Genomic DNA, 13842 nt, shown 5'->3' with positions numbered 1-13842 from the left:
CACCTGCTGAAATCAAAACTGAAGGGAAAACCCACCAAGTGCAAGCATGAACTTAAGACAGTTACAGGAGAGACCTGCTAGCCTAACTAGTTGTGAAAATTTGATTTATGAGTGTTAGTGTTCCTTAGAAAGTGGCAGGCATACATAGAAACTGTTGTCATCTTTGGTTTAAAATGCGCTCAAATTGAGTCAAAGCACATCTTGTAATTTCAAATCAATTGTGATGGTGTTTCGAGCCAAAGAGAATTGAGTAGAACTGCAGATAAAGTTCTGATAATGAAGTGCGTGTTCATCAGAAATTGTTTACTTATGCAATATTAAATTACGGTAATAAATTAACAGTATGTGTATTTTAATAACATTTAAACTGATCAAATATGCCAGTGTGTCATATATCGTACTTTATTAACACCACACCAGAAGGCAGCGATAGCGATTCATATAATTGGTTTTCCTTTAATTTACAGGATGCCAGTGCAATGCAGATGCCCTGTCACCACGTTTGAAGAAATAAACAAGGAAATGGTCATTCGTTAAGAGCACATTTAATTGCATTTAGCAAGTTATCGCCATCAAAACAATACACTTTTGTTTTTAATAAATTTATTACAAAAATTAAATATGAAAACTAAATAAAAGTCTTAAATTAGGACCAGACAAGTGTTAAGACAAAACAGTCTCGACTAGCATAAAGATTAGCAAAAACAGCAAAATGGGAACATCATCAATTATTAGGTGTGATGTACAGCCAACAACTGGTATCATATTCACTTTTCTGTGAGACAGTTTTATAACTGTAAACATCTCAAAATCACAAAATTTAAAAAAAAAATGGATCAAGAGAAAATGTGGATTCACGGATACTTCACGGCTGCTTTATTATTGCTTTCCAAACAATGTGCACAACAATCAGGCAGTCAACTGATGAAGGGGATATAGAATAACGTCTAATAAACACACGGCATGAGGTTTGTGTTTAACTAACTTTTGTGTAAATTGTGATTGACATTGCCCATCCACTGATCACTTCCCCCGTCACGTCATTTGGTCCTGTCAGCTCGAAAACAGATCAATTCTGCATATATATATATATATTTTTTTTTTGTTCTTGGCATATGACAGAGGCACACAATCACAAAGTACAAAAACACCTTACAGTATTGTCATAATTTAAATGGAGAGGATAATTCTTTGAATTTCTGCTTTTTTTTCTCTTCAGCACCATCACAAAAAGGCACAGAGGACAAACCGAACCTTCGACCAGAGTATGAAGCTGTTTCACTACAGATGACACTTCGCGGGTCTCTTACAGGAATATGTTAAAATATAAATATGCCTCAATCTTTGGACTTGTGAGAGGAAAAATGCGGATGTCCAGTTAAATCCAAACTCTTGGAAGATTTCAAGGCTTTTTATTTTTGACTGTTCTTCAAGTAAACTCAATGAGCAGTCACGTGTCATCAGGGCAGCCCATTCATGTGAAATGGGAAACTATTTACAGGACTAAAGATGCATTAAATGCAGGCAAATGACCCTTAAGTGCTGTGAATATATTATAAGTTTCAAGTCCCTCTGTATTAATATATAGTCTATAATAGGCATTTGCAAGAAAATTCTACATCATTCTTGAACTAGCAGCAGCTAAAATCGAGTTCCGGTGACAGTGGTGGTTCTGCTGTGAGAGTAAGAGAACATTTCAAACAGACATGCTGATCACAAACCTTCTTTCCACGCAAACATTGCACTCTCTAATCCCGTCAGGCACTTCAGTAGCATCCCTTTACACGCCATATACTCTTTGCATCCAGCTACACGATACCCAAATAAACTTCCTGAAGACAAAAAAAGACAAAACAAATCGCTCATCACGGAACCTTATTGCACTGAAGGACATCCCGAGGTAAGCCCGACAGACATTTTTGCCCTATTTCTGCAAATAACCGTTGATAGGATTTATTTTTGTTAAAGGAAATAAAAATACGTCTCAGAAAAAGGTTGGGACATTCATCTTTGTGGTGAAATTTCATGCTGAACCAAAACGCATAAAGATCCCAAACTTTTTGTGAGCACTCCACGTCACACAACAGCTGACCTAGAAGATAAATAACAGTCTAAGATTATGCACTTCACAGTAAGGCATCATGGGATGGCTGTAAGTCATCTTTCAATAATTCATCCAACTGACTGGCTGACTCGTCTCCACATTAAGGCTGCTTGCCATTTAAAACACACGAAAAATATGTAAAACCGTCAACAAGACAAACCAGGACTTTGCCCGTCCTAAAAGGGGTCTCAAATGAACATAATGAGGCGCTTTGGGTTTCCCGATCATCCTCGACGTACAAACGCATACCGAGCTTCTGTAAAAATCTGAGCTGTGACACTGAATGAGCTTTTAAAAAAAGGAGAATCCTCAACCCCTGAAACACAGCGGAGGAGAGGCAAGTGCCACGCAAACGGTCGGCTGGCTTCCACTTGTGCACAGGCAGCTCTTATCACAGCGTGTTCAGGCGAAGTACATGGTCCTCAGCGTGTCGTGGTGGATCTGAACGGCCTTGGCCAGCGCCAGAGGATCCCTGCCGTTACTCTGCCCTGAGATGTGGCTGCCCTCCGCACTGCCACCGGCAATGGAGTCCACAAAGGGGGGGGGGAAAAAAAAAAAAAAGATTGGAATCCATTGTCATTGAATTGAAATTGGATGGAGAAGCCAGAAGCAATGTTGATATGGTATCATTGCCCCCATCAAATTACATAATTTCCCATCATTTGATAACTATCATTCGATGGATAACTTCTGAACAAAAATCAAGGAAAAATCGTTTGCAAGCTTTCGTAGGGGCCACATAGTGACACGAAGGGCCACTTCCATCCCATGGGCCTCTAGTGTGACGAATTAAAACAGAACTAATATTTTCTTGGAACTGAAGAAATGTATCTTTACCTGTCTTGTTCTTTGTCCACCAGGTGGTAGCGTGCGCGGAAGGCCACCAGGTGGGCGTAATAGGCGGGCGCCGGGATGGAGACGGAGCGTGTGCAGCGGACGTACGTGTGGCACAGCTGGTAAGTGAGGAGCTGGAACTCGTCAGCAGTGAAACAGTTGTCATCCCACAGCACGTGGTAGTGGGACGGCCTGCTTGTGCCCTAAGCGTGACGTAACCAAAAGAGACAAGTTTAGGGGGGGAGTACTTCGCTTTGGCAAGGAACTATGTGGACATGAGTTGAGGCGCTTTATGTCGTGCACTGCTGCTCTCTTGTGCCAATTAGAGACAACTATATATAACTATATATAAATCCATTCCTCGCCGATTTTTCCTATTCAAGCTTTTCGTTCTAGCTGAAATCCTTTCGCGCCTTGCCCTGAAATTTTCTTAAATTCAGTCACACATGTCAGCACATTTTCAGGAGTGAACGTGCCGTGACCCCGAATTACATCCGTGAGGGCCCCTCATTAGTAAGAAGCACCTCAACTGATAGGAGGAGTCTGAAATCACAGATGATGCTGCGTATCCTTATTGTCAAAATACAATCCTGAATATTAAGTACGGGCGGGTGTTTCTCTTTTGAGCGTCGCCTTGACAAGCCCACCTGGATTCCAGCGTGACTGCAGAGGTAAAAGTCAAACTCGTGAGGGTGGGTGATGTCCGTGTCCACTGTCGTGCCTGCGGGAATGTTTCCGCTTCTTCCGACCTGTCGGGAAATCAGAAATCAACCACAATCCATCATCGGTTTCTCCAATCTGACCAGGTTTAGTTAAAAAGACCCTCACCCGCTCATTGCGATCTGCACAGAAGAGGCGTGTGTGATGTCGTTTTTGGACAACAATGTAGGTAATTCCTGGCTGGTATTCCTTCTCCAGACTGATGCATGCCTCTCTGATTGCGAGGAGCTCATAATATAGCACCTACACAGAAAATGTTTCATAGCGTGCGGTGTCAATGAGTGATGGCCAATGTGAAAAGTACTGTTTCGTATCACAGATGTCGTTTACCTGTCTGAACTGGCCCTCAGACACACCGTCCCTGTAAAAGATAATTCTCGTTGGCTTGTAGCGGGTCGATTTGTAGAACTGGATCAAGAGCTCTCGCACCATGGAGGCCAAATCTTGTATGACCTCCTGTCTGGGCCTCTGGACTCGCACGGTAGCACAGTACCTGCTGGGGTGAGCATCCATGCTACCGACAACCTGCGGAGGAAATGCAATGAATCCTGCTCACGTTTTTAAACGGATGCAAAAAGCGGAACACGAAGAAATGTCTTTTTGTTGAACTTATTGTCACACCGCTGCGATTGAAGGCTTCTTCCCATCTCCTGCTGGAGGATGAGTGACATCCGCTCCGAGGAAGATGATTGGCTGCTGGAAGACGGAGGGTCTGGGACGATGAGACAACACAACATTAGCTTCATAACAAATTGGCTGCACAATGTTCACATGCACACGAAGAAAAATCTTCATCCCTGAAGTGCTTGTAAACACCTCCGATCTGCTTATTAAAACAATGTTGGTGTGATTTTTATGGTCATGTGAACGTGCCAAAAGATCTAATAAACAACGTCATGCATCTTTACACTGGACGCGTTGACTTTACCGTTGGTGAGGAACCAGGATGTTGTTGATGCCTCCGAGTTTGACGTTGATCTTGAGGCAGAGGTTGGACAGTGTCTGTGGCGAGGTCTTGACTACGTTCTTAACCTGGACACACTGAGTGGCCATGCCAAGCAGGGTGTCTCCAACCCGCTTCACCTCAGCTGTGGATGACAAATGGGATGTTGACGTTAGGCCAAAGCCACACTCCTGTTTTGGTCAAAGCGTTTTATTTTCATTATGACATCCATGAGAGTCATTTTCTTATTCGAGATGTGACAGTAAGCGTAGAAATGGTCATCTTTATACCGTAGACGGGCGTTTTCCCAGGGAGGATTACGATGATTAACTGCAGCCCCAGATATGTGTTCTTCAAGTGTCGAAACATGGGCTCCACACTGTCAGCGCCTTGGGCATATTTACAGAAACAGGGCTGACCCTGAATTGGCATGCCAGCATCTTTTGAGATTTTCCGCAGCTGATCAGTAAAGCTCCTAAAGGTAAAAAAAAAAGTACAGAGTCACTCCACAAATATTTTGTGTTAATGGTGGGCAAGTGACAAGGGGTTCAGGAATAAAGCATTTAAGTGGCACATAATATTACAAGTCTGTTACAGGTGCGAGCCAACTCACTTTAGAATCTCCTCACGACACTGCCTCTGAGTGGCAAAACAGGCAATGGCCCATATCTTGATCTCCACTCCGGTGTGGAACTGCTTCCCCCTCATGTCCCACACCCCGTGACTGGGTGTGGCCACTGTGCGGTTCTGCAATGACAGCGCAGGGTTGATCTGCTGGGGCGGCGAGTGCACGGACGCTTACAGTCGAGCAAGACTCAGGGGGCAAGCGAGAATTACAGGCTCAAGAGCTCACCAACATAACAGAGGGATGATAACGTTTGCAGGAGGCGAAAGTCAAATTATGGATCCATATCTTTTTAAGCAGGTAAAGCTCAGAATGAAACGGCTCGTTCAAAATAGCAGCCATTCTCAAAAGAATAGAAGCTTTGTTTTTGTTTGTTAAATGTGAGTACCGTATTTTCCACACTAAAAGGTGCACTGGATTATGAGGCGCACCTTCAATGAATGGCCTATTTTGTAATTTTTTTCATACATTGGGCCGCACCGCATTATAAGACGCAATCTACAATGCATCCACTAGATGGAGCTACGCTCAACGAAACACTAACAGAACGATCAGATGTCAGTAAAACTTATTTAATAAAGCAGCGACACAGTTTACTTAACCAACAGCAAGTTATAACATTGACTCGTTAACTCTCTTGCCGCTGCTCTATTTCCGTGTTCAACTGCGTAACCGATCGCCTTAAGTTTGAACTCTGCGTTGTCAGCATGTCTCGAGCAAGGAGCCATTTTGGGGGTCAAAATATTACAGTAATGACCATACACAAGGCGCATCGGATTTTAAGGCGTGCTGCGAGCTTTTAAGAAAATGGAAGGCTTTTAGGTGCGCCTTTTAGCGCGGAAAATACGGTAGCCCGGATTGTTAGTGTACAAGGTGTACTGAAAGAAACACATGCAAATGATGTGTGGTAAGTACCATATAGGGTTCGGAGCTCACCCTGCCGCCATATTGCAGCATGGGGGCCGGCAGGACGCGGCCGGTCACCTGGGCCATCTCATCACGTATGTGGAACTGGAACTCTTGGACAAATGGGTCAGCATCATAATTAGCGCTCCGCACCTGGGAGGAGAGAAAAGACAAGTTAGGGGAAAGTCAACAAAATCACAAGAAGTTTTTATTGATTCCAGTGAGGATATTTACCAGCCGGCTGATCTCCTCCTGTCTGTCTGGGGCAGAACGGGCCGTTGCTTTTATCATGGTCGATGTTTGGTTGTCTGTCAGCTTTTTAATGCAGCGCTGACCAGCAACAACATTGCATACCTAAAATCAAGCATCATTTTGTCATTTCTAATATGTGGAGGATGTATTTTATAAGATTTGTATTCTTTTATTATCAATCACTCCAGGGCTCGAAACACTTCGACTCTCATCTTGTTGTTTGCAAATGCAGCTATTGTTTACAAATACGACCTTCCCGCAAACCGCCCAAAATGGCCCTGCGATCCACTTTTCCGCCAGTTATTCACGGCCCTATAGTGTTTGAGGGAGTGTGCGATGGTTAGTTACCTCGAGGGGCAGGTAGGTGTGTTTCTGTTCTTGGCCCACCTGCAGACAAGGCAGGTGGGGATACTTGAGATGAAGGCTGTATTTCTCTCTGAAGTATTGTGCCACTGTGCGTTCAACTGTCTGACCATTCTCCAGTTGCAAAGGAAAACTGAGCATTTCAAGGACACAGTGACACGTTAGGTACATCGGGTTTAGTCTTCCAACGATTTAGAGCATGCTGACAAATGGAAATCGTACGTTTGGAGGCTTGCGGGACGCCGTGTTACATTGCAAACTCGATACTTTCTACGCATGGTTCCACAGTGTGTCACTTCTACTTTCAGACCTGGAAGTAGAGTGAAACAATTGTGCGTGAGACATAAAAACAAGCAAATTTAAAAAAAAAAAAAACTCATGGCAAATAATAGGCTGGTGTTACTGGAATGCTTTTGTACCTTTGATTTCTTTGGTGAACTTGACCCTGTGGGAATCGGTGAGTGGGCGTGGCTGCTCATCAATGTTATGAATGTCCAGGACCTCGCACATGAACTGGATGACCGGCTGGGCTTTATAAAAAGCTGTGGCTGACACTGAAATAAAGGACAAGGACATTATTAGTTTTACTGTTCTGTGAACGCAGATGGGAGTATTTATTGGAAGAAATGTCGCGCAGATGCTGCTCTACAGTTGGCTACGCTGTGAAGGCCGAACCGGTAAACAGTCAAATTTTAAAACAAAGCACCTGACCTTGGATTTCCATACCATCGTAATTGAAAACAGGATCAGTGGACTTGGCATTAACATTTAGCATTAGCATTGAGCACACGCCGAGTTGTCTATAAATTGCTTTGTTTAAATGTGTTAGGTTTTAATCATGCTATCGGATGAACATATGTTTATAAATGCTCCACATTTTCTATGTGGAACAGCTGCGTGTGGCGATATTGCATTTTAGTGTAGGGTTGAAGGTTTCTATAATTACATCGCACTAGGTGCTATTCAGAGGTGGACAAAGCCAGGTAAATCCTCAGTGAAGATCCGGGTATCAAATGCACAGCCCGCCAATGCCCAAAAGTTGTGTGGGGAAGGAAAACAAGAAAAAAGAAAGAAATTGCCATATTGACAGATTGCAGCTCATTGCAGCTCAAGTGACATTAGAATATTATCAAAAACATACGTTGTTAATTGTATTATTCTATTTTGGCTTGAAACGACTCAATGTTTAGCCACTTGCATGAAAAAGCATACTTACTTTATTCATTAAAAAAAAAAAAAAAAAACGTGTGTGACAAAACAGAAAAGAAATCCATTCTTGGCAGATTCCAGAAAGCCATAAAAGAACAACAAATGAAGCCTTGTAGACTAGACCAGAACATTCTCACCATGCCACGGTGTCTCCCAAGAGGGAAAAGGTAGCATTTGATCTCAGTGTAAATTTCACAGTCACAAGTTATCTGAAAGTTCAAGATTTCTCAACGTTTGAGGGGATAGGGGGAGGGGGGGCAGCATTCTGATAGATGTTGTGCCTTCTCACCATCAATATTGAGCATCATTTTCCACATCGCTGGCCGTACAGACTGATGGAAGCCGAACCAAACCTCTCTTCCTCCACCAAGCGGATGGTCGTAACCCTCTGGGGAGGAGAAAAAGGATCGTCCGACTGGGGTGTACCTGATCGCCATAAAAAGAGTCATTGTTAGAAATGAAATAGGCCCGAACGTGGCAAAAACACAAACGTGGCAAAAACACATCAGCACGAGAGAAACCTATTTAGGCGTTCAATATAAACAGTTGAGGATTTTAAAGGCATCACATTTAGGTCAGAATGTGGAATAATAATTGACTTGACCGCGAAGGCTTTGTGACTTTTCTGTGCACGGTTCCCCGGGCAGGAGATCTTACTTCATGGAGGGCAGGTGACGGAGAACGACATCAACGGCGTGAACTGGGTTGGTGCTGATGGGTTTTTCGAGGTCCAGTGGCTCGGCGACGCCGCGTCCCATGAGAACCTCGTGCAGCAGATGCCAGCTGACCAACGACACAAACCTCACGGTGACCTTAAACGGGCGGTCCTTGCCACCTTCGCCCGGGAGGGTGACGTCCAAATCAACCTGAGAAAGGGGTCTTTTTATGGTATGGTTTTAAGAACATTTCCGGCTAAATTATAGTACGCTACGTTTAACATCCTGTCTGGAGCCTGCTTGCGCGATGGATATCTTTTTTTTTTTTTTTTAGAATGTGTTTACAATTTCCTAATGCCACTCATCAAGAGGCAAGAGTCAGTCGAGGGACAATGCCTTCGCTCTGCACTTGCCGAGGTCTCAGTCAGAACCGCAACATGAATATGAATGAGTGCTCTTACCCCACCGGCGGCAACAGGAAGTGGGTTTGCTGTGTAGAGGCTTCTCTTCCCATCATAAACTGGAAGATGGTCACCAAAGATGGTCACCTTGAAATGCTTAACCATGGAGTCCACCACCTCCCTGTGGAGAGCAAACACAATTATGGATCGATTCACGTTTGGCGAGAGAAAAGGTTGATCTTGGGAATGGCTCTCCTGTTACCTGTTGACCCGGCGAGGACATTTGTCAGGTTTGATATCGACCTCATAGAGGTAGACATCGATCTTGGGGATATCAACCTGGAAACAGTTGGCGAGAAGCTTGATGGGCTTCCCAATGGTGCCATAGCCGGGTCGCTGTGGCAATGAAAAAAGGGCTTGGGCGCTAGCGGCTCCTGCAACGCAAATCACACAGACAGGAGAGGTAGGGGGAAAAGAATGATTCTTGTGGTCACACTCGCATCTCGATGCCCTCCATGTGGCTACTTTCCAACCATGCCAAGAGTGACCTTTTTTTTTTTTTTTTTTAAACGCCTCTAGCGATCACATATTTTACGTTTGCCAATGTATTACTTAATATTGCTTTAGATCTCCCGTGCGATGGGAAAAAAAAAAAAAAAAAACGAAGCTAAGCCGATATAGGTCAGTGTCAGTCCAGAGCTGTTGCGAACATCAATAACACACAAAGCTTGGATACACAAAATGGTGCCCCTTGGCAATAACCTAAACTGACTAATGACCTGACATGCTCAGTCGGTGTCTAATGAAGGCAGGAAGTAGCCAACTGACCATTCGTCAATAATTTGGGTTGCTATGGCAGCCGCTGAAAAGGAACACACACACACAGCTGTCAAAGTGAAGTCAGGCTCTCAGGCCCACCTGACGGGTTCACAAAACCTGCCTTCGGCAGCCAAACAGTGTTGAAAAACTGGTTTCGGCTCTCTCTTTCTCTCACTTATTTACTCACACGGATTAAATAAATGCTTGAAGCTTTCTGGCTACTGTTGTGTGAAGGTTGAGAGTCGAGCATTGGCACAGCTATTGAGGAAAATATCACTTATCAGACCTCAGCTGGCTTAAAGTGACATAAAACCCCCGTGAATTGAATGCTCAAAATCATGGATGATTGAGCTCTGCAAAATGAAAGATGAGCTCATGCACAGACGAGTGATGATGATGCAGCTATGATGTCATGAGAGAACCAAACAGCGCTTGTCAATCAAAGGCCCGAGGAGCCACATATTCAAATTCAGAAAATTTGATTTATCTCTATAGGGTGATATCATAACAGTATGTAAGTAGTTCACGAATATGTTTTGATGTAACAGCCATCGCTCAACTGTTGTAATTTATGAAAAGCACTTGTCTGCAGTCTGAATTTTTTTTTAGCTATGACATACGTTGTCATTGTGTCATAGTCTTATTTTCGTATCAAGCATTTTTTTGGCATGTAGCAAAGCTAAAACATCCATATCGTCAACTTCTTAAAATGATGGCCAAAGTCTTTTTTTTTCTTCAGAAAACTGAACCAAAATCCCAATAACTTCATTTCAGGGATATAAACGGAATGGTCTGTTTAAGTGAGGATGTAACTGGTGCAAACTGATTACATTTTTAAACAAACATGTTTTTTTTTATCCAAATATGACTAAGGTCATTTATTTTAAGAGGATGATGATATGACCTGTTATGATGAAACGTTTGTTTCCTGGCTCAAAGTGAGGTATTGAGAGCCTTTACACAGAGGCGATATGCCACATCTCCATTGGCTCAACCAATATTTTTTTTTTCTGTGGAGTAGGTCTGAACATTCATTCATTCATCTTCCGAACCGCTTGATCCTCACTAGGGTCGCGGGGGTGCTGGAGCCCATCCCAGCTGTCTTCGGGCAGTAGGCGGGAGACACCCTGAATCGGTTGCCAGCCAATCACAGGGCACACAGAGACGAACAACCATCCACGCTCACATTCACACCTAGGGACAATCCAGAGTGTTCAATCAGCCTACCAGTGGGAGGAAACCGGAGTACCCGGAGAAAACCCACGCAGGCCCGGGGAGAACATGCAAACTCCACACAGGGAGGCCGGAGCTGGAATTGAACCCGGTACCTCTGCACTGTGAAGTCGGTTATATTGTGTTGCTTTGTGTACTTTTGCATTGTGTTGTGTAGCGTTGGCGGATCGTTGTTGGGTTGCGTCGTACCATATTGTGTACCATGTTACGTTGAGTTGTATCGCGTAGTGTTGTGTCGATGAGTCCGCTTGTGTTTTGGTGCGGGCTGACATGTGAGCAGCAAGCAGATGGTAGGCTGGCTTCAGGCCCGAAGCTGCTGAGGTGCCTCCGGCTTTTTCGGCAGTGTTCAAGCCAACAAGAGGGGTTGTTGTCGTCCTTCTCCTCCTCCTTTTTCTTGAAGCATTTGCCTTTGCTGTGCTGCTTCAAGTACGTGGATATCAGATTTTTCGTTTTGGGTTTTTTTGTTGTTTTTTTTTTTGGTCCAATCAGATGTCTGCCTCTGTGTGTTGCCATGTTAATCTAATCTGCTCAGGCCTTAATAGTCACTAGTGTTGCCCTATGGAATGTCAACTAGATTAGCATTCGGGAACAAACATTCATTCATTCATCTTCCGAACCGCTTGATCCTCACTAGGGTCGCGGGGGTGCTGGAGCCCATCCCAGCTGTCTTCGGGCAGTAGGCGGGAGACACCCTGAATCGGTTGCCAGCCAATCACAGGGCACACAGAGACGAACAACCATCCACGCTCACATTCACACCTAGGGACAATCCAGAGTGTTCAATCAGCCTACCAGTGGGAGGAAACCGGAGTACCCGGAGAAAACCCACGCAGGCCCGGGGAGAACATGCAAACTCCACACAGGGAGGCCGGAGCTGGAATTGAACCCGGTACCTCTGCACTGTGAAGTCGACGTGCTAACCACTGGACTACCGGGCCGCCCTAGGTCTGAACAATTTTGAAAAATAATCTAATTGGGATTTTTTTTTCTTTTTACTTTTTCACACCCTTCTTCTCATGTATTTTTTTTAAAACAACCATAGGTAACAAATGAATTTTTAATACACAATATCAGATTTACTATACATAAATGTTTTGATTCTTATATGTTAACCTTCAGCTAAAAATAAGGTAAATGTAACCAGAATTAATATGAAAGACAGTTTTGCCAATTCACTTCGAGATGTCGACTTGCTTTCTTTTTTCGCAAAATTCGACCAAACAAGTGTGACGCAAACATAAGTCAGTCAGTCACAAATCAGATTACAACAATAACGCAAAACAAATACTGTGCGTGGCTTTTTCACTTTGATAAGTCCATCATATGTAAACAGGGGCACTGCACTTCTTAAGCGAAAAATTTATTTAGACAGCATGTGAAGAATGTAAAATATAGATATATACGAAAAGACTCAGCCGGCAGCTCAATGAAAATAAGCAGTTTTTTTATTGCTGCCTTCATCTACATTGCAATGCCAATTTGATTAATGATTCAGCTCTCCTGTGTATTTACATGTACTTTCCGTTTCATTTTGCTTAAGACACTTCTCACCACCTTTATCCTGAAAAGTACACTAATTTCACAAGACAATACTAGAAAAAAAAACAGAAAGTTGAAAAGCTCGGGGTTTTTTTCCACTGCGAAATCAGACATCCTTAGTTTCAAAAGAAGCAAATGTTTTACACATTAGCAAAGGAAATCCATCAACTGTTTTAGGAGTGGCATCCAACTGTTTTCTAAAGCCTCGCGGAGGTAAATGGAGTTAACATTTTGAAAAACAAGTGCAACACTGGTCAGATATGAACAATTTTCATGGTGTCGGTGCTTTTCGACCTGGAGGTGGGCGTCAGAACATTTGACATGCAGGAAAACCCCTGTAATTAATTCTAAAAGTTATGATCGACGACTACGTAAGACAACCCACCTGTAGTTCCGCTTTCCATTCATGAGTTCTCTCCCCGGATGACCCCGGCACCCAGACACCAACCCTCCCTGCTCAGAGAACGTCTTCCACGGAAGGTCCAAACGCTGCCTCCCGGTTGCCCCAGCTGATGTGGAACCGGGCCGCTGGGGAGGAGGGTTCACTTGGCGGGTAGTTCTCTCCGCTGCTTTTCCCCAAAGTAAGCCCAGAGTCATCCAAACCGCCCCCGCTTACCTCTTTTGCATTTCTTCCGGCTCAGGCTGAAATGGGAAAAATGACATTATTCTCAAGTTTGCGTCGTTCACAAGCGGAGTTGGCTCGATATGGCTGACTGGGGTGTTAGCTGCTAACACTCAGCGAACTGCGGTAACATTAGTTAGCGTTAGCCAGCGTCATTAACGAGAGGACTGACAACACGGCAAACGAGACTCAAATTAATAATTACCCGATTTTCTACCCTCCTGTTACTTGGCACGACAGGCGTTTTTATATATTAGACGATTCCGAGGTTTTCCCTAATCCGAAATCTGCCTCGACAGCAGCGTCAGTCACTCCGGTGTGTGAAATGTATATGCGGCACCCCCGTCTACCCTGCGGTGAAGTTAGAAAAAAAGTGGCAAACGATAAATATACTTTCAACATAGTCCTTCAAAATAATATAACATACTGTCAGACTCTGACTGTTTTATGCCATTCCTGAGTAACACTTTTGGATGCAAAGAAATACATTGTATGTTTGATTTGTTTCCTCAATATGACATTAATATCAGAGTTCAAAATTATCAAAGAGGATATTCAGCCTCAATTATAAAATAAAATACTCTATTTCCGGCTTTTCAATCTCGTGTGTAGGCTT

The 13842-nt window shown here is 43.7% G+C and overlaps 1 protein-coding gene across 2 annotated transcripts; it reads right to left on the bottom strand.

The window, feature by feature from the left end:
* Positions 1 to 528: 528 nt before the first annotated feature.
* ago3b (argonaute RISC catalytic component 3b) lies at positions 529 to 13594 on the bottom strand. Of its 2 annotated transcripts, none has more exons than XM_019866151.1 (20): positions 13432 to 13594; positions 12990 to 13246; positions 9276 to 9447; positions 9074 to 9194; positions 8614 to 8822; positions 8246 to 8382; positions 7167 to 7301; positions 6970 to 7057; positions 6733 to 6880; positions 6367 to 6486; positions 6163 to 6285; positions 5215 to 5348; positions 4892 to 5076; positions 4587 to 4746; positions 4280 to 4370; positions 3989 to 4183; positions 3767 to 3901; positions 3586 to 3687; positions 2942 to 3141; positions 529 to 2615 (listed from the first exon to the last, which is right to left on the bottom strand). In XM_019866151.1, the coding sequence occupies exons 2-20, from the start codon at positions 13006 to 13008 to the stop codon at positions 2507 to 2509; spliced, it is 2583 nt and encodes an 860-aa protein (XP_019721710.1). In that variant the 5' UTR covers positions 13009 to 13246; positions 13432 to 13594; the 3' UTR covers positions 529 to 2506. The 2 variants fall into 2 exon arrangements, with proteins under 2 accessions (XP_019721710.1, XP_019721709.1); XM_019866150.1 differs by having other exon boundaries at positions 6142 to 6285; positions 13432 to 13593.
* Between the last annotated feature and the right edge of the window lie 248 nt (positions 13595 to 13842).

This window comes from Hippocampus comes, unplaced genomic scaffold (assembly GCF_001891065.2).
Source record: "Hippocampus comes isolate QL1 unplaced genomic scaffold, H_comes_QL1_v1.1 scaffold50, whole genome shotgun sequence".
NCBI classification, from domain to species: domain Eukaryota; kingdom Metazoa; phylum Chordata; class Actinopteri; order Syngnathiformes; family Syngnathidae; genus Hippocampus; species Hippocampus comes.
This window is presented reverse-complemented; position numbering and strand designations above follow the sequence as displayed.